This window comes from Triplophysa dalaica, chromosome 14 (genome assembly GCF_015846415.1).
Source record: "Triplophysa dalaica isolate WHDGS20190420 chromosome 14, ASM1584641v1, whole genome shotgun sequence".
NCBI classification, from domain to species: Eukaryota; Metazoa; Chordata; class Actinopteri; order Cypriniformes; family Nemacheilidae; genus Triplophysa; species Triplophysa dalaica.
Window position 1 is genome coordinate 18,066,724 of NC_079555.1, and position 21,727 is coordinate 18,088,450.

The 21,727-nt window shown below is 36.0% G+C and overlaps 1 protein-coding gene across 2 annotated transcripts in view; it reads left to right on the forward strand.

Annotated features, from left to right (window-relative positions):
* The window catches only part of rasa2 (RAS p21 protein activator 2), a 43,402-nt gene that overhangs the window by 9,212 nt on the left and 12,463 nt on the right, over positions 1-21,727 (forward strand). The window contains exons 3-19 of one of the 2 annotated variants that reach the window (XM_056766443.1): positions 3,592-3,695; positions 3,788-3,882; positions 6,296-6,372; positions 8,885-8,968; positions 9,134-9,206; positions 9,341-9,426; positions 10,417-10,518; positions 13,173-13,326; positions 13,422-13,576; positions 15,100-15,214; positions 15,326-15,400; positions 15,557-15,680; positions 15,987-16,093; positions 16,319-16,405; positions 16,540-16,617; positions 18,794-18,867; positions 18,983-19,089. In XM_056766443.1, the coding sequence (XP_056622421.1) occupies positions 3,592-3,695; positions 3,788-3,882; positions 6,296-6,372; positions 8,885-8,968; positions 9,134-9,206; positions 9,341-9,426; positions 10,417-10,518; positions 13,173-13,326; positions 13,422-13,576; positions 15,100-15,214; positions 15,326-15,400; positions 15,557-15,680; positions 15,987-16,093; positions 16,319-16,405; positions 16,540-16,617; positions 18,794-18,867; positions 18,983-19,089 (1,697 nt within the window). The remainder of the gene's footprint in view (positions 1-3,591; positions 3,696-3,787; positions 3,883-6,295; positions 6,373-8,884; positions 8,969-9,133; positions 9,207-9,340; positions 9,427-10,416; positions 10,519-13,172; positions 13,327-13,421; positions 13,577-15,099; positions 15,215-15,325; positions 15,401-15,556; positions 15,681-15,986; positions 16,094-16,318; positions 16,406-16,539; positions 16,618-18,793; positions 18,868-18,982; positions 19,090-21,727) is intronic. The other variant, XM_056766444.1, reaches the window with a different exon arrangement.

Genomic DNA, 21,727 nt, shown 5'->3' on the forward strand with positions numbered 1-21,727 from the left:
TGGTAGTTTGTAAATACTGTGCAAATTCTTTTTATTTTAAAACTTTACATACCTACCTTAAAAAGTGTTTTCTCACATAGAGTTGCCTGGACAGATATATCATATCCTCTAGACTCCCCTCAAACTCGTTCACTTTCTAAAACGTTGCCAGGGTGTTTTGATTGATTGCTAGGGTGTTCTGGTGGTTGCTAGGGTGTTGCCATATGGTTACCATGGGATAGTTTTTATCTGTTTTAGGAGAAAAAAAGGTTGAGTACACCTTGTCAACACAGGTTTCGAATGGTTTCATTTATTTTAACAGTTTAGCATTTTTTTGTAAAATATAAACAACCGTAATGCCCAAATTTGAACAAAGCAGATCTTTTGCTGATCTTTGACTTGTTTGTTGCTACTGCTTGATACTGGATTAGTACAATTTTGTTTGACAGCATTATGTTGTTTACTTTTTCAGACGTAAAAACGTCTAGTCACAAATTCTTTTTTTTATCTCTTTCTAAAGGCCTTTTCCTCTCTTGGTGTTTCACAACAGTTTTTTCCTCTGTTCAAAGGGCTCAGTCGGCTGTGTCTGAGGAAGCGTGTCCACCTACGCGTTCCTCACTTTTCTCTCTCACATTTGCTATCTGTCGCATTCTTTCGTTCACACACTCGTTTGTACTCACCCTCTCTCAGAAGGTTTTTTTCGTCAATATTTCTTCAGCTTTACCAATCAGACATGCTATTTAACACAATTTCTTCACCTTGTAGTCATTTGTAGCTATTCATGCTCAGTTTGGCGTATATAGTGTTGGTTTTTACCTGTAGTTATGTTGAATCTGTGTTGGTGTGTGAATGTATGTGGGAGCGCATGCGCTGTCAAATGTGTGGGCAATAAGTGTGTATGTGTAGTTGGAGTGTGTGTGTGGGTGGATGAGCATTCTCCTCTCAAGTGTCAGATGAGGTATTTGACTGTTACTGTCACATGGCTAAAAGTAATAGTTGCACGGTAAATTATAGTTTTTTTAACATTTGTAGTTTTTTGGGATATTATGACATATTATAGGAATAGTTCACGTAAATATTAGCATTTTCTTATAATTTACCCTCATACCATTTTGAGAGAACACGCATATTACCACAAGTCATGAGATGCATGAGCCAATGAGATTTGAGTTAGCTGGCATAGTTTAATTTTAAAAGGCTGATCTGTTTGTTTACATGAATACCAACATATCAATCACTAAATAAACTGGACTTATTTGGATTGCTTTAATAATGGTTGAATGAGCTAATTGAAAAAAGATGTCACCTAAAGCTGGGATGGGATTAGGGTGAGTAAATTATCAGTGCATTTTTGTATTTAAGTCAAGTATTTCTCTATGATTATAGTTTAATAGTATATTAAAATATGTATAGGATTTTTGGTCTTGATATTTCTTGATAGTGGCACCAAAATTATTCTGGACGGTTCACCCAAAAGTGAAAATTCTGTAATTTACTCAACCTTAAATTGTTCTAAATCCTTATAAATTTCTTGTTCTGATGTACACAGAGAGAGATATTTGGAAGAATGCTTGTTACCAAAGAAGTAACCACCATTGACTACCATGATAACTAATAAGGGAAAATTGCTTCATAAATTTCATTGTTCTGTTAAACACAAAAGAAGATATTTTGAAGAATTTAGGAAAACAGACGGTTCTGGGGTACCTTTGACTATCCAGGGCTCCAGACAAAAAAAATAACTACGATCCATTGGCTCCTATAAGCCACATAACATGAACTTACATTTTTAAATCACATACTTTTAGTTATCCTGTTGTGTGTATATCTTCCCTCTCATAAGTTTTGCTCACATAAAATTTTTTATATTAAGATTGGGCCATGTGTAATCTGAATACTTTTTTATGCCTGAAAATTTGGGGAAAATCTGCAGAATTGTTTTAAATGTCTTTATATTTCTGCACAAAAATGAATGTGTTTAATAAGTCTTCAGATGCTGCTTGTTTTTAAATGCACAGGACAGCAGGTTTGGTTCTCCCTATTTATAAAGAGGCAGTGAAGTGGTGTTATCGATTGATGATTGATTGAAGACTGATTATAATCTGAAAAGACCAGACAAAATTAGTCTGAATTCATTTGAACTAACATAAAATGTGCATGTCAAGACCATATTTATATATTATATGTATGGTATGAATAGGGCAAAACCTTTTTTCGCAAAACGAAAGGGCTCATGTTATTTTGTGGATTTTAGTTTCTAGTAATGACATTTTTCTGCATGTTGTAGTAACTACAGTTTAACCATGATGTAGTTCAACTATGATAATACAAATTGTATTAAATCAGAAAAACATGTTTTGATGTGCTAATATATCAAAATGTGTAATATATATATTTTTAGCAAAAAAGCCAATAAGCAGGCTAATTGACAATATATTTTGATATTCGAATGTTTTACTTCAACTGTGGAATCGAAACTGGGAATCGATAAGAATCATGCAGAATCGGAATCGATAAAATTCAAACGATTCCTAAACCTGCTCACAAATTTTCTTTTTGGTCACAGATGTGAGCGACCGTTTTAACCGCAGTCTGAAACCCTGCTACCACTGTCAATGATGGCCAAGAACTGTTTGGTTACAAGCATACTTCCAAATATCTCTTTGTTTTCATCAGAACAGAGACATTGACTATGCCTTTAAGCTGCGTGTATACATGTGTGAATTGCATAATATTAAAAAAACGTAACACTTTTATAGTTTAAAGAAGTAGGAACATCTGACTACAACCCACTTAAATTTATCAAACAGATTTTTTTATACCGCTTGAAATTTAATGCTCCGCTGAGACTCAAGAGTTTGTTGTGGTTTTACTCCTCTCTCCTGAAGGCCACCTGTACACGTGTCCTCTGGGAAGACAGCTGGCTAATTCTCTCGGCACATCTGCTGCACACAGCCAGCCAAACGTCTGACTTGCTTGAACTCCTTTTAAGTGTAATTAGTAGCCAATATTTTAGTTGGATCTCAATGCTTGTGGTTTGCATGCATAAAAGAAGAGGAAAATGCTATTCCACAGGAGTCTTGTATAAATTCTCAGTTATGTTTTGTCCTGTGTTGTTTCTTAGGAAGTTTGCTAAAAATCTAATACAAAAATAGACAATTTTCCACATACATTTAAATGAATGTGGTTGGGATATTTCAGATAATTTGGGCGTTGTTATGTTTGATATGTGACTCATATTATGTACATTACAAGTTAAAGTTTGGAAACACTTGACTAAAATCTTTCCAGTGATCTTAAACATATTTTAATCTCAAGTTATATGTCTGCAATGTTATAATGTCTGCAGTTACTTTTGTTGACAAAATATAGTTGTCCATCATATAAATGTCTTTTAGTATAAAACAAACAATTTTATTAAAATATTTTTAGTCCAAACTACTCCTTTAAAGGAAACATCTGCGAAGCAGGAAAGTTAGGCAAGTCTTGATTTAATCTTGTTGTTGTCTATTAGAACCAGTTGTAACATAATGAGATTTTTTAAATGTCTTCTGCTGTGAGCTATGCTTGGTGTCACTTTTATGATTTAACACTATTATTTTTGTGTTTCAGTCCGTTCTATGGAGAGGACTTCTACTTTGAAATTCCCCGCCCGTTCCAATGCCTGTCCTTCTATGTATACACCAAGAGCATGTTTCAGAAAGATCAACCTGTAGGTCAGTATCTCTCGCCCTTGTTTTCTCTCATTTCCAGATGGCCATGACTAATGGTGTACATGTCAACTAAACAACTATGTGTGTGTTTGAAGGAAAAGTAGCCATCAGGAAGGACGATCTATACAAGTACAGCGGAAAAGAAAACTGGTTTCACTTACAGCCTGTGGATCCACATTCAGAAGTTCAGGTGAGTGGACCGACACATCTGAATATTGGAATGGATGCGAAACAAACACACACACCCAACAGAGCGATGTATAAAAAACGACCTTACTTCCCTCATGCGGTTAGTCTTTAGCTGTGGTTTGAGCCAATCAGATGAGTTTATGATTACTCATCTCCTTGCTACAACCAATGAGATCAATATATGATTAGTCAGCTCTCATATGTGGTCCAATGACTTAAAAGCAGACGTGAGCCCCACTCCACATCCTGTTTTTGTGTATGGTGTATGCACGGATCTGTTTTGTACACAAGTGTGATTCACCGTTCAGCAGTTGCGAGGACCGTCGGGCTTTTGAAGGTGTGGGTTTGCTTTATCAGAAACAAAAGGTGTTTATGCCTAGGAATTTGCGCTCGTAAGAAACATCTGTACAAAATAAAGTGTGGAAAAAAGTGAATAGCGAATTAAAATAACTATTATTTTTCTGTGCTAAAAGTTTTATGTAGCAATAGCTGTAACTAAAATGATGTTTTATTGACTGATAAAAATATACTATTAGGACAAACCCACAGAATAAAATGTAGTATTGACTGTTGTGTACTGTACTTATCAGTTTTTACTAGAGTAAATTATAGTTTACATTAAAATAATAACTATTTACTTAAAATAAAAAAAATACTAACCTAAAGTTTGTGTATAAAACATACTGTAAAATTGTGGAAATTTTCTGGCAGCTGGGGCCAGTAACTTTTTTTTCTCCTTTTTTTGTACATTTGCAGTCTATTTTGTTGATTGATGGTTTTTGGCTGTACATTATACGTGAAAAATATTTAAATCTGTAAATGTTTACAGTGCAGTATTCCATAGAATTACTTATAGTGAATTAATAAACTATTAAATACTTATATACTAATACTAATACGTATTATTCAAAACAAACCAACAGTGAAAATAAGTTATAATTCAAAAAATACAGCTAACTTGCACAATATAATGACAAAATTAAAAACATGCTTTTTGAGATTTATCTATTTGAGAGTTATCTGTTTTTGTTCATTTACTACGGAAGGTTCAAAAACACTTTAGTATTCACTATAGTAAACGGTAGTAAAATGTATAGATACAGTACTAAAGTATACTATATCTTTTTGTGTGTGAATATATTTTATATTTATTTACCACCATAGCAAAAATATATTTAATGTAATATATTAAATTGGGCTTTGCGTCTTTATCCCTGAGCTCAGAAAAAGGTGGGCGGCACTTCCGTCAGATAAGAACTGGCAGAACCACCCAGAGCTGACTGATATTACCAGACGTTCTTCCACCTTTGCGCCCCTTACAGTACACCAAAATACTCAAAGCATAAACAATTGACTTAACAAAACATCAAGTTTTACGTTAGTTTATGTAAAATGACTTCCAGCAAGATATATGCGCTGTGGGTCTTGCTCACACAAGTCTACACAACAGTTGCTTATTCTACATGCTTAAATGATTATAAGATTAGATTCATTGATTTTTATGTGTTTAAGGGTCAGCACAAAAATTGTATTTTAGCAACTTTAAGTAAAAAAGTACAGTCAGACACATGTGTGTAGATAAATATACATTGTACTAGCATAACATTTTCTGTGTGCACTTATTTTTGAAAGGAACTTTCAAAATCTTGCGTAGGAGTTTGTGGGTGCTTTTATTTTGTTTTTCTTCTCTGTCCTTTACTTCTTGTCTCTTTCGCATTTCGAGATTATCAGCTTTAACATATTCGACTTACTGTAAAAAGATTATTTCAAACATGCCTTGTTATTATATAAATTCAGTTGATATTTCCCTATTCACCTCTGAAGCTGCAAATACTTCATAATCATCATGATATGTAACTCAGATGATTTTATTGTTAACATATGAATTTTTGATGACTTCTGATTGGTGGGACAGGATATCATAAATGGCAGTAAATAAAACTGAGGTCTTTTTGGTTTCACATGGTTGAAAATAAATATATAATATAAAATGAGGGGGAAAGGATTTCAGTCCCTTTGTAAAACATTAATGTTGACTATAGTAAATGTGATTGTGGTTACTCTGTTATGACACCTGTATAACTTGAAGGGAACTGACTTCATACATCCACCAGAAAGATCTGAATGATCAGATATTTAAAGGTCATTGCAATAAATAAACTTAGAAATGTGAAGTTAGGTTTGGCAAAAGGGTTTGCATACAGAGATGAAACTTGCTTTGATATTGTGTTCAATAGAATAATATCTTCACAATGAAGCTTATTCCCTTTTTTCGGGAAGAAATTTTGTCCCAGAGACAATATGACAGGCTTTAAAAAACTCACAAGTATTAATGACTTTGTTTGCTTGTGCTATCCAAGAGTTAAATTATCTGAATCCTTCAGGTGGTGACATGAGTTTCTCTGTTTTGACAGGGGAAAGTTCATTTAGAAATGAAGCTTAATGAATTGATCACAGAGACGGGAACTATTTGCCAGCAGCTCGTGGTTCAGTAAGTAATGTCTGTCTGTCAAACTGTGTGTGTGTGTGTGTCCCAACCTTTATGTTTTTAATGTCACAATGCAATTAATTTGACTTCCATAATGCAACGGTGAAACAGGACATTCAATAGAAAGAGGACCTTTTTAAAATATGGATCGATTGTATTGTAAAAAGTGATCCATATTAAAATATTATTCCTCAGATACTGCTATTTTATGGTTAATGAGTTTTAAGTAGTTACATTGAAGTATTAACTTAGATTCAGACGTGTCTTCTGTTTAGGATAAATAGAAACAAATTAACAAACAAACATTTTTGTCGCCTTGGAAAAGGTTCTATATGACATTTTTGTTAAAATATAGTTAGTCATATATTCATTTTATTCTGTTTCATTTTACACATTTTGTGTATTTTATTGTATTAGTTTTTTTTGTGTGTGTTTCAACAAACACTAGTCAATAAAGTAAAAAAAATATCTACTTGATAAAACACATTTCAGAGATGGACAAAGGGGTTTCATTTTAATGATTGGATTTGAAGATATCACTTCTTTCGCAAAACAGTAATCCAAGATAATTTGAATAGTCAAACATGGACGTGTTATGTACTTTAGGTACGTACATTGTGCAGTGAGCAACATGTTATCTCACGTAGATGTTGTGTTGATATCGATGCTTCACAGGTGTGTATGTCATCGAGAAAGGAAGCAAACCTGCGATATTCACTTTCACACCTCTGCAGGGTGTGTATGTGAACTGTGCAAAAAAATTCATTCTTACTAATCATTTTGTATTGTTTTTTTTTTGTACAAATATCTTAATATCCTTAAATCAAGAAACATTTCTTGACCAGAAAAGTGACCTAAGATATTTAGTCTTGTTTTATAAAAGAAAATATAAGATAAATAAATTTATGTTTAAAAAATCCGATTTTGATTTAAGAAGTTTTAGATATTTTTAGAACTACAAAACAAGAAATGCTTAGTAAGAATTAGTTTATTCCTTCATGGTGTAAAAAAACATTTGATTCTACGCAGAGTTCTTGACGTGCGCACGCGTGTGTTTAGTGCTTTCCCTCGCTGTTCATTCACACTCTCCCACGGAGCAGATTGACGAAAGAGGAAGTGATGTCGTGACGACAGGAAGTCCGCTCTGCACTGTTCCTGTGGTTTTGCTTTGCCGTCATCATTGCTTTTTTCTCTCTGTTGCTCTTTTACACCTTCCTTCATTACCATTTCATTGGCAGGTTCAGCTGTTCCCATGACAACTACGAGTGCGAAGGACTTCCTGCCTTGGATAACAAAGCTTCTGCTTTTCCTCCCTTTATCTCACACTTTCATTAATGCGTTCATCTCTTTCTCGCATTCGTTCAGATTAGAGCATGTGACATGGACAAATCTCACGGAAACAGATTAAAATGTACTTTGTTTTCTTAATACGTTCTCTCATCCGTGCATGTCTTTCAAAAGGAATTGTCTTTTTTATGTATTAGTTTGGCATTTTCTTAGTCTGCTATCTCTGTCTGCTTTCCTTTTTTTAATAGTTTAATGGTTAAAGACGTTTTTAAATCTGATCATTTAATAAATATTTGGTCGGATTCATTTAGTTTAATAGCAGTACTTGCGCTCTCCCTTTATCATTCACCTAAAGATGTGTGACTTAGTTTTGAGAGACTTTGCTTTCTTTTCTGCCTTGATGAAACAGTTTGAACGTCCACCAGGATGAATAAATGATGAGAAAAATGTAGTCTTTGTTGCAACAATCCTTTTCTTTCAAATGGGTTGGTGTGCCAGGTAGGGAGTCGTCCTTCTCGCTTCATTGCAAACTCACATTGGCTTTTTTGGTATGGAATATCTGATGGATAAACGTCTTGCCCTACATTTTTTTATCATTAAATGAATAGGTCATCGGAAAATAAAAATAACCCCAAACTTGTCGGGGCCAAGTGATCCACTGGACTGTAACCGACATATTGTGCAGTAGCACTTTCGGCGACCCGCGTTCGAATCCTGGCTCGTGGTCCTTTCCTGGCTGTCCATTCTCCATGACTTTCCTTCTTCACCTGAACACAATCAGAATAATATTAAAATATATCCTGATGTCCTCCTAGTTTTGTAATCTGAAAGTGCGCTACATTGAAGCAACAAAATTGAACTACAAAAAATACGATGATAGTCAAAAGTGCCCCAGAACTGTTTGCTGGCCTACATTCTTCAAGTGTCTTTTCAAAAAGTATTTTTCCCTTCTATGCGAGTCAATTGGAGGCAAGATCGGTTTGGTTAAAAGCATTCTTCCAAATATCTGCTCTGTGTTCTCAAGAACAAATACATTTTTACACATTTGGAACAGCTCAAAGCTGTGATTTAAGACAGAATTTTCATTTTGGGGTTGAAGGATCCTTTTAAAGGGTTATGTTTGTGGATATGTGTAATAGCAGTAATACTATAATGTTTACAAAGTCTAGATATCACATTTTTACTTTTATTATCTCTGTCTGGCTAAATGACATTTGTTTTATTGCAGGATTATTGCGTGTCAAGGTTTGCCGTTGATAAGCGGGCAGAACTGTGACCCGTATGCCACAGTAACACTCGTAGGACCAGCCAGGTGGGTTTACACGTGGTTAAAGACATAGTCAATGTGCTTTTACAGAAAATGTATTGAGAACAGAATTAATTGTTGTGATCTGAGTCAGTCTGTTCCAGCTTCCGAAATGAGTACAAAACATTCGCTCTGATTCAATAATAACATCCTGATGTCTGTCTCTCTCAGGTCTGATCAGAAAAAAACTAAAGTCAAGAAGAAAACCAGTGATCCTCAGTTTGAAGAAACCTTTCACTTTGAGGTACAACCTCATTCACTCATTCTAGTAATTCAATTTATGTAAGCTGAATTGTATTTTATTCGGTCATGTTTGTGATTTTTTTGTTTTTGTTTGTTTGTAATAAACATCTTTCTGAAAATCTCACATTATGAAAGTTTCCGCAGGTCACAAGGACCAGCAGTTATAAGGCAAGATCACATTTTCAAGTGGAAGAGGAAGACATAGAGAAACTAGAGATCAAGTGAGTTCTAGTTCTAGAGATCAAGTGAAATCTTTCTATTTTAGTAATGTTTATTTATTTTGTTCATTGTTGTTTACACTTTGCTTAGCTAGAAGTAGACTTGTTGTTTTTTGGGTTTTGTTTTGTTAGATATTTAGTTTTTATTAATATCTATTTATTTAAACTTTGCTTACACCATATCTACACCGGATGTGGGGTGGCGCAATGCGACGCAACAAAAGACAATAACACCGTGTGTACACCAGGCGCAACCGGCACGGCACGACAAAAAAGATTAGAAATGCATTTATAACTTACGATAATCTTAAAAATTTTCCACACTTAATGCTGTGCGACCCGACAAACCCATTAAGAACAAGCAGGTTGTCATGTTCCATCGCGCCTGTAGCGTCCGAAGTAGGCACGGACTAAAACGCATTTGAACCTTTTATAATTTTACATTTTGTCCCCACTGGTTGTCATGCCGGTTGCGTCCGGCGTAGACGCGGTGTAGCTACTCACAGACTTTTATTTTGTTATGATTAAAAAAAAACTTGGCACTGATGTGTGACACGTATGTGTTACTTTGAATCGTCCCATATAGCCCTCTACAGACGCTGTCAGGTGAGTGTAGATGAAACCACCAGGCTGCACATTAGATTATGACACTAATGTGTGTGTTTGTGCAAATGTGTGCATGGGTTTGGTGTGTTTTGGTTCGTTTTTTCATCTGTTATTTTTATTTGTGGGCTTGTTTGACGTGGAAGAAAACCCCTTCTTCCTTAGCAAGAGCTTCGTTGAGTAATGAAAAGAAATGCGACTAACCCACTTCAGTGCAACTGCGTCTGTGATGTGTGTGTGCAGAATTTCAGATTCAGTTTGACTGGAAATGGGAGAAGTTAAAGAGATGTGTGATTCATACGGGGGTTGGAGTGTATTAAAAATGAACATTGTGTTTGTGTATATATGTACATTTAGCTAATGCATGCTCTTTGATGGACTCTCCTGCAGGGTCGAGCTGTGGAATAACGGTAACTTGGCACAGGACGTGTTTTTAGGAGAGACAAGGGTTTCTGTGAAAATCCTGAGAAATGACCATGTGCACAGAGCCTGGTAAGAACAAATTCACAACGTAGCTTGATAAATCGAAAATGTACTACATATCTGTAATGATTATGCTGGATATGCAATTGCACAACATAATGAGTATCACAATGATTCATTCTACTACATTGTTTTTGACCATTTCCTAAATATAGCTGGGGTTTTGCAATCCCCCTGTTTTGGAAACTTATAAGAGCACCAAGACAAGGTCGCATCTCTAAAGCAGTTGTCATAAGTTTGCACGTTTAGTTCATCTCTGAGTTCAGCTGGATCCATTCATAACACTTATACCACATTTCTGTTGCAACATGGTGTCATTGTTTAAGGACTAAAAATGAAGAAAAGCCAGAGTTTTAAAGAAAAGGCACACCTTGTGGAGATGCAAGTTAGGGAAACGAAAGGAAGGGGTAATTTACCCCCAAATAAATCTCCTGTCATCGTTTATTTACCCTCATGTCATTCAAACCTGTCTAGACAGTTTCAAAGCAACAACTTAAACAGACATTGCACACTTTTGTGGCCTTCATTTGAAGGACTCTTTGGATGAGCACTTTCAACAAGTTGGTATTATTTATTAGGGTCTTCATGAAATGTCTGGAACATATTTTGCTTAAATATGTGAACAAAACACCTTTTGCCTCGTCAAAAACAGCACAACGTGAGAGCATAACTAGTATGCTGTGATAGATTTTACAACCTAAGGTTGAATGATTCGAGACGTTTAAAACGAAACTTGGCAAAACAAAGAGCTTGCCATAGCTGAACATATTAACGCACATAATGTATCAACATACAGATTAACTCCAAGTGTCCATTTGCCAAATAAAAATAAAGAGTAAGTTTAACACTGGCAACTTTCATAACTCAACTCAACTCAACTTTATTTATATAGCGCTTTTTACAATTTTCATTGTTACAAAGCAGCTGTACATGAGACACATTTAATACAAGTATGAATTCTAAAGCAGCCCCCCCGGCCAGGCAGATAGTGCAAAACAATATGCAAACGGTGGTGAGGAACCCAAAACTCCCATCGAGAAAAAAAACCTCAGGGGAACCCAGGCCCAACCAGGGGATTCCAGTTCCCCTCTGGCAAAAGCTGCTGCCTCTGCACAAGCTCATCAGTGCTTGCACAACAAGGCTTAATAAAAATATAAAAATTAAAGATTATCATTAACAATCTAATAGCATTTGAAATGTTGTAGAAAAAAACAAAGTTGAGAGCTATCCTCATAAACTATCCTTTTTTGCAACATGCCTCATATCTTAGAAACTTTTAAGTGAGTGTGCATTTATCATTCTTTAAAGGTTTCCTTCACCCAAAAATGAAAATTCTGTCATCGATTATTCATCTTCGACTTGTTCCAGACAGATTTGACTCCCATAGTAGGAAACGTTTGTTTATCATTTCAAACACAAAAGACGACATTTTAAGAATGTAGGACTGGGGCACTTTTGACTAAGGGTGTCAATCTGTTTGGTTAAAAGCATTCTTCCAAATATCTTTCTCTGCGTTCATCAGAACAAATAAATTTATACAGATCTCGAAGGTGAGTAAATGATGACAGAATTTTCTATTTTGGGTAAAATACTTTAAGAAAGAACTTAAAGGGACACTCACATATTTTTTGTAACATTTATATTATTGCATTATATATTATTATTCCTTATTCACTATGAGGGTACTACATTCCCTAATTGTTTTGTGATAGATTGTCTTTTTTTACCTTTTGCATGAAACATTTCAAAAACCTGATTCAGACATAGACAGATGAATATGGAGACATAACTGTATTGGGTATAGTGAGAAGGCTGAAATGGCAAGTACGGGTCATACCCTGTACTACAGGTGTGCATGCTTCCACACACATCTGAGTGTGTGATATCTGTCAGCTGTAGTGCCTGCAGTCAGTCTGACTGAAGTACACTGATGAAGAGATGAGGAAGGGAGATAACAGCCAATCCCAGCTCTCCACCGCTCTTATCTGCCCAATCAGGCTTGAGAAAACGACGTCAGACCTTAAATGAAAATACTTCAGCATTAATATACATTTTTACACATTTTACTGAGGAAAATTTGTTGTGAAATCATGCAAAAAAAGAACAACTCAGGATATCATTGATAGTTTTTGGTAATTATTCGAGAGAACGTGGGCGTGTGTAGGTGTGTGTGTTTTGGGGGATCGTTTCCCTTGTGTCTTAAGATGAGATCATAGCGTCCTGCCGGTAGTATTTTGTAAACACTATACGTGCGTGCATTTGTGTGTGTGTGTGTACTGAGTGAACTTGTTGATACTGATCTGCATGTTTTGAATGAGGGCAGTGAGTTTACTGCGTGGGTGAGCTTTTGCATGAGCTGAGCATAAAACCAGTCTGCACACATAGACTGACACTCGCAAACGCAATCTTGCCAAATTCATTTCTGTACTTTATAGTGTGAGCAATGCAAATGACACTCAGGCTAAAATGCTACATTGTCAGAAACTACTAAGGAGCAGAACATGCTGACAGCTAATAAATTGTTTCTTTGGGTCTCAATCATTTTCACATCACCATCGTTCAAAAGAAACTTCTAATTCTTATCAAATGACACAGAAACTTTAAATGATCCTGATATAACAATGATTCATAGTTTTATTTATTAATTTTGCTTTTTTTTATAGGTACTTGCTGCAGCCTAAAGGCAATGGTACGAAGTCTAAGCCAGACGATCTTGGTTCTTTACGTCTGAATGTAACGTACACGGAGGACAACGTCCTGCCCTCTGCCTGCTACAATGCCCTCCGCAACCTAATGCTCAAATCTCCAGATGTCAAGGTACAACATCGCCACCCTGCTGCCTGGAGGACTGGAGCACGCTTCATATTGTTCTTTATTTTCACATCTTTTCTTATGTTTTTGTCCGTCTCTAGCCCATTTCTGCGTCAGCGGCGCATGTTCTTGGAGATATTTGTAGGGAGAGTGTAGGGTATGAAGCATTGCTCCCTGTGGTCAGACTGCTTCTCCATCACAACAGACTGCTGACCTTCCTCACGGGTGTAGCTGCTCTGGAGCTGGAGAATACACAGTTGAGTAACACACACACACACACACACACACATGTGTTCTTGCTTGTCTAGATCGGGATGTATTTAAAACTTGTGTTGTTATTTAATAATGCTAAATAGTGAGGTTTTCTTAGGCGTGTTTGTACGCACACTACTTGTACCATTCAATAGTTTAGTTTACTAAAATGTTACTCTTTTGATCTAGAGGTATATGCAAACATTTTTAAACAAACTATGAACTATTATTTAATCAACAATAATTTAGATGATAAAACAAAATTGGATTTAAAGTGTTTTTTTGAAATGGATGACTTGAACTGAATAATGATTGATAAATAAAAGCTCAGAAACGATGGAAACTCTTTCAGGGTGAAAGGGAGAGACCTCAAGAAACGGGTCGATCAAATACAAGAGTACATTTTTGCAAATCCCAGGCAAAAAATTACTACGTTGAAGATGCTTTATCAGGGGGGGCACGGTGGCTTAGTGGTTAGCACGTTCGCCTCACACCTCCAGGGTTGGGGGTTCGATTCCCGCTTCCGACTTGTGTGTGTGTGTGGAGTTTGCATGTTCTCCCCGTGCCTCGGGGGTTTCCTCCGGGTACTCCGGTTTCCTCCCCTGGTCCAAAGACATGCATGGTAGGTTGATTGGCATCTCTGGAAAAATTGTCCGTAGGGTGTGAGTGTGTGTGTGCCCTGCGATGGGTTGGCACTCCATCCAGGGTGTATCCTGCCTTGATGCCCGATGACTCCTGAGATAGGCACAGGCTCCCCGTGACCCGAGGTAGTTCGGATAAGCGGTAGAAAATGGAATGGAAAAAGATGATATATCAACGTTTTGACTTTTGTTTAAATTGTTATTCCATTGTTCTGAGTTTGATGATGATTATTCTAGAATGTGGAAAAAGTATGAATAAAGAATGAATAGGTGACCACAAACATTTTAAATGGAGTTTTGTTATCTGTGTGCTAAGACTGTTAAAGAAATTAATTTAACTTGCATTAAAATTTAAAGCTTTTAAATTAAACGTTGTGTGTGATTTAAATGGCAAAAGAACATTTGTAAACTTCCATTTAAAGATAGAGTTAAAGAGATACTCCACCCAAAAATGAAAATCCTGTTATGAATCACTGACCCTCAAGTTGTTCCAAACTTGGTTGAACACAATCTGACAGCTCTGGGGTACCATTGACTACCATATGTAAAAATTATTGTATGGTATTTTAGGATCTGTTGTACAGGAAAAAAAAAGCAATTTTTGAGGAATTTAGGAAAGCAAACCTTCGACTATCATTAAAATGTTTCCTACTACGATAGTCAATGATGCTCCAGAACTGTCAGTTGCTAAGAATGACCTTATTCATACAGCAAGTCACATTATGAATACTAAGAAGGCTTTGTCATAACCAGCTGATGCTAAGCAAACATTATTCTAGTGACTGCTGACTAGATATTTAATTTTTTTCAGCCATTTTGTCATCCATGTTTGGCTGGGAAAACAAAGTCTTTACTCAAGTCATTTAATGGTTTCTGTTTTGTGCAGAGAGGCTAACACCATATTCAGAGGGAATTCTCTGGCCACCCGCTGCATAGACGACATGATGAAGATTGTGGGCCGAAGTTACTTGATTGTCACCCTCAAACCTGTTCTCAATGAGGTCAGCTGTCATTTCTTTAGCTATTTATGTTTATTTAGACATGCAAATTTGTGGCTTTCAATTGTTAACTTGCCAATGCTGATCAGCCTACTATTGCTTTGTTTAAATCAGATCTTTGAATCGAATAAAACCTGTGAGATTGACCCCATCAAATTAAAAGAGGGCGACAATGTGGAGGTCAATAAGGTAAGATGGATGTCGTGGTTTAATTTTTATACGTCATCTCAATGTACGAGACGCTGTCAGTGTTAGAAATTTTAAATAAATTCAGAACTTTGTTTCTAAACAAACTAAGTCATGCACTACAATATTGTACCTAAATTGATGAATTTATGTTCTCAGGAGACTCTTCAGGGCTACGTTCAGAAAGTTTTTACATCTATAACACAGTCTAGCTCCAGCTGTCCTCCTTTAATGTGTGACGTTTTCAGGTCGCTGCGACAGCTTGCATCGAAACGCTTTCCAGGTACGACAGACACAGACAAATCTGCCATTTCATTTTGCGACACACTTAAGTCTTTAGTGGTGTTTACCAAGGCAAGCATTATTATTACCATATTGTTAAGTCTTAAGTCTGACATCACACGCCACCACTTCCATGTCCAAACACTCTCTCAGATGCCAAAGGCTATCAATATGATATTGTAAAATGAATTGTAAATAATAACATTGAATCAATATTTTCATATTCAAGACTGTATTTACTGAACACTAGGAGGAGCCAGAGACACAAGCATGACTATAAGATTCTCTGTTTCTCTCACGCTCGCAGCTGATCCTCATGTGCAGTACTCGGCCGTCAGTAGTTTTATATTTCTGAGGTTCTTCGCTGTTACTGTTCTCTCTCCACACACGTTCCAGTTGCGCTCTCATCATCCTGTAAGTGTGAAAACACATAAACACAACCACATTACAGCAAACCCAATGCAATTGAAGCAGCTGTGACAAACATGATTTACTTCTTTTATATATCATGCGACTCATTTAATAATGCCAGGATACAATATGTTTAAAACAATCATGTTGTTTCTGAGAATGGCATGATCAAAGTATCAGTAAATGAAATGAACTCATGGGAAATCTTTCTCTCTGAATTCCTCTCAGGACCCTGAAATTTCCCGTACTCTAACTCTCATCTCGAAAACCATCCAGTCTTTGGGCAGCTGGGGCAGCCTATCCAAGAACAAACTGGTACGTCAACCATAAGTCACACATCCCACACCGAAACCCTTGGTTTTTTCCACCGTTTTCCCTGGCATTATGTGGGGTGTTTTTAACTTCCTGTTGTGGTTTTTGTTCTGACATTTTGAATGTTTTGTTTACAGTCTAGCTTTAAAGAAACGTATATGTACGACTTCTTCAAGTTATTCCAAGAAGACGAATGCATAGAAAAGGTTAAAAAGGTGAGTATTAATAGCAAATCAACTCAAGTTTCGTTTCTATTCACAGCATCTCAGCCAAGATGACAATTGCCACCGGAAATCATGTCTGTCTCTGTTTGTGAAAATGTTAATTTGCAAGACATTACACAAGATAAACACTGAACAATTCAATTCAATTCAAGTTTATTTATATAGGTCTTTTCACAATGTGTATTGTTTCAAAGCAGCTTTACAGGGGCAAACAGGAAAAACACAGCACAGTGCATGGTATTTATACAACGAGTAAGATCATTCTAATAAATAATATCTAATTTCTAATCAAATAAATACATGAATGAATGCAGTCTCCCGGTGAGCAGGCCAACACTGCCCTGCTGTGGCGACGAACCCAAACTCCAATGATTGATTAATGGAGAAAAAAACCTCGGGAGAAACCAGGCTCAACCGGGAGGGCCAGATCCCCTCTGACGTGTCATAGCTGCACTCAAACTGGTGACATGTGATTTTAGTTTAGCATTTAATACCAAATATTGTAAATTCAGCATTAATAAGACAAATAGTCCCTCTTTGCTCTTGGTTGGGGATGTAGTGGTCTGAGCTTGGATGGTCCGATGGTCATATTTCTCTTGGCTGGTGGTGGAATTGCCTTAGATGGAGCTGGGATGGTCAGTCAGTCTGCAGCTGTAACGGCGTAATCTCAAATTGGGGAAGGGCATCTGTAGGTCGTCTGGACATGGTGGAACTTCTTCCTACCTCGGGATGGGCCTCCCAAGGCAGAGGGGGAAAGAGAATAAAGAGAATAGTTAGCTTAGCTGCTGTTCATTAACTATGCATTAAGTGAAAGCTTGGCTGAAAAGATGTGTCTTTAATCTAGATTTAAATTGGGAGAGTGTGTCTGACCCTTGAATAGTATCAGGAAGGCTATTCCAGAGTTTAGGTGCTAAGTGTGAGAAAGCTCGTCCCCCTTTGGTGGATTTTGTTATTCTAGGTGTTGTCAAAAGTCCTAAGTTTTGAGATCTTAGAGAGCGTTATGGGTTGTAACGTGATAAAAGCTTGGTTAAGTAAGTAGGTGCTAAACCGTTCAGGGCTTTGTAAGTAATTAAAATAATTTTTAAATCAATACGATACTTAATGGGTAGCCAGTGAAGCGATGATAAAACTGGGGTTATGTGATCGCATTTCCTTGACCTAGTAAGAACTCTGGCAGCTGCATTCTGAACTAACTGTAGTTTGTTTATCGATGATACAGGACAACCACTAAGTAGAGCATTACAATAGTCAAGCCGTGAGGTCACAAATACATGAATAAGCTTTGCATGAACAACACTGTTACATGTAGTGTTGCATGAACAACACTGTTATATGTGACTAGTGTGATAACACAAACCTCATACTTACAAAAGCAAACTTCAATAATCACACCAACAGTAACACTTTGAAGACCTTGTGCTCTGACACCAAAAAAGAGTATCCAGTCAAAACAGTTGTTCCGCCACTAGAAGGATGATTTCTTGACAGCCCAAAAATCCATGACAGAACTCTTCTCCATTTGACAAATTGTTCTGGCTTTTCATGTTTCGATGTTTTATGGTAGGGGGTGCTATTACACATCTTCTGAAAGAATACAGTATCTTCAGAACCAAACAACAACCGAATACTCTATTTTGATCATCAAAAAAACTCGACTTAGCTTTTTATTCATAATTTTATTTTTTAAGAAACCTACCCAAAATTCAGAGATGATTAAAAAGAACAAAGGCTTTTTTTAACCATAGATTTTGTTCTTTAATTTGATATGTTGTATATATATTTATAGCAATATTATGTAAAAATTATCATAAATGTTGCATTTGGCTTCAACAGTTTTTTTCAAAATACTGGTGTGGAAACATTTACAAGTGCTTTAACAAAAACCCTTTGCATTTCTGCTTTAAAACTCTCTGGAATGTCTTGCGTCACAGACTTTCATTCTAAATCCATGTCAATTAATTTTAATATAAAAACGGAGGACAAAACGAAATGATTGAGTGTGGTTATCGACAGCATGTCTCAGATGCTGTACTCAGAGGTTAAAGACAGAACTTTCCGATGCACAGTTGTATACAGCTACAAGAGTTTGGATGTCTCCTAACTCCATAATCTGTTTGAATCTGCCTTCAGCAAAAAGTAGATATTTTCTTGACTCTCTCTGTTTTAGTTTTTAGATGAGATCTCGTCTAATGTGAGTAAAGAATCCAGCGGCGTTGAGGATTTATTTGTGTTGAAGGAGGGGTGAGTAAAAGATGCCACAGTTTATCAGTCCCAGTCATGTTTGATGAGTTTTACCATGTTACGAGTTTACAGAAAATGCAACGTTCAGTCAGATGCATGTGATTTCTTTTAACAGTGAGGTACATAAGCGGGCCCAGGGCAGAAAACGAATAGGAAAGAAGAACTTTAAGAAACGCTGGTTACGAGTTACCAACCAGGAGTTGTCCTACCACAAGCAGAAAGGTGAGTGATCTCATTTATGAGTTCATGATAAAGTAACTCCTCCAGTTCAGTTTTGAAATGTGGGCGTCAAACCTCAGACACTTGTTTTTGCTGGCAGTGTTTCACATGGCAAAAGTTGAGATGAAAATACATGAACAGAGAGTCACAAATTCTCAAGCTCACATTCTTGTTTGTGTAGCTTCTGGTTGACCCGTTCTGGATGTGAAACAATCTGTTTCCCGTATTTGACTTATGCAATCGCATTTATGCCATGGGTGTGGACTTGTGTTCACTGGTGTCTGTGGAGCTTCTTAGCAATGTGATGAGTGCTTAGGGCTGAATATGACCTATTTGTGTAACTATGTCCCATTGTAAATATTGTAAAGTAGTATTTATGATGTATAAATCAGGGTGGTCACTGGTTATGAAATGCTGATACAGAGAAGCTTTACAAAGAGGAACAAGGGTAAGTTTATTCATAGATTTCAGCCTAAAAAAGATTTCTGACACAATATCTCACGATTTAGGTGGCCAAAATAATTCACAAAAATCATATAATCACAATATACCGGTATATTGAAATCATTAGAAGAATAAATAATGACATCAGCAAATTTCATTTTTCAATTTGTTTATGTTTTCTCTTTTGTTTTTTTGCCAATAAAGTATACGTAAGGAAAAATTGACGACAAACCATTCAATTATTCGAAAGTTAATGCACAACCCGAGGTGGTAATGCAGGCCACAACACGAAGCGGAGAATCAAAATATCATTATATGGAGTGAATACCTAGTTTAAATAATGATATTCACTTACAGTATTAAACACTAGAAAGAATTATTGCAATTTTTTTACAAAATATTTACTTAATTTATTTTATAATTTAATACTTTTGTATCTTTACTATCTAATAGTACATATTAATTACTCTTATTGAGATTTAAAAAAAAAATTACACTTAATACTGTTTAAATTGAAGGTGGGATCTGAACATTTTGGACTGATGTCATTAACAAATCATTAGTTCATCATCATCATTTATAAACTGTGCATTTCTTATTGTATAAATTGATTCACAATAATGGATCACACTTTCTTGTTCTTTTGGCATTTACATAACATTACGAAGGTTAAAAAAAGAGCTGCTGTTAAAATACAGAATACAGAATGGCAGACTTGACATGTAATTGTCGATAAAAGCCTTTGAAACGTATGAAGTGCTTGTAATTATATTTCAGTACATCACAGAAACAACTGAAACAAAGATCTAAAAGCAGTTTAGCAGCAAACTTTTTGAAAACAAATATTTATGTAATTCTCAAAACTTTTGGCCACGACTGTATATGTAACCTTTATACTCTCATACTCGCAAATCACAATATAAGAAATTGCAAGGATGCGTCCCAATTGTCACAAATTTAGAGCAATTTTTTTATATGGCATTTTACATAGCAAAGGTTAGTATGGAGATATTAATATTGAGATATATCAGCCAGGCTTGGGGAGAACTAACACTCCTCTTGATCAGTCCATAATACTGTGGTTACCTGCCATTGCAGCAATTGTGATATCAGGTACTGTATGACTAACCATCTTGTCCAGTACACTGTGATGATAGACATTTTTACTGTTACGAATGCCCCATAACACAACAAAATAGTGATAAAATGACATCAAGTTCACCACTTCATAACATCCCAACCATAATTCCCATGTTCCTTTAAGTGAGTTAACTGTGAATCGAAAGACGCAGCAATTCCCAAAATCTGACATGGATTTCAAGGTCACCGACTGTCCCGCACTGTACATGTTGGGTTTGTTGTACAAATAAACATCTTTTAGTTGTTGTAATGTCACAGCATGCCAGGATGATGGTTTGACCTTGTTTTTAGTTTCAGCAGGGGTTACTCGCGTTATCTGTTGTGTGGGAGACCTGATATAAGCTGTATGACTCTGTAACGGCTTTCTCTCTCATCACATGCTATTGCAAGTGCTTATTTAAACAAGGCCCCCACCATCAATATGAAATTGATGATGTGTTATTTTAAGCACCCTTATTTATAAATATGAATAATGGGATGTATCATAGAGAGAGGCGTGTTTTTACTTTGTGAAGTCATCTAATACATAAATAAATAAAGTTAGAAATCTTATGGACATACATACAGCCGCGGAAATAATTAAGAGACTATTTAAGGGACCTTTTTCAGATTCTGATCACTATTTATTCGAATGCGTTTAGGTAAAACTATCAAAATTGTTTCATTTTGTCAACTACTAACAATATTTCTCCCAAATATTGTTTCTTTTTGCATTTATTTGCAAAAAAATTAAAACTGGAGAAACGGGTCAAATTAACAGAAAGTTGCTCTGTATTTTTTCAGACCTCAAAAACTGCAAAGAAAACAAGTTCATTTTTTTATGTTATAACCTTGATTTTCATCCCATTTGTATTTGTTATATGTTTTCAATCTTCCACAATGCTGTTGGAAGACTTTATGTGCCTCCTGAGGTTTGATTTTGTTGAAATTTAACAGACACTGGAATGGAATAAACATGATACATCTAGAAATGCTGATTGAAGGAAAATGTACAATGGACTTTGAATGTTTTACGTGGCTGTATATTCATGTACAAAGATAATTTGTTTTTACGAAC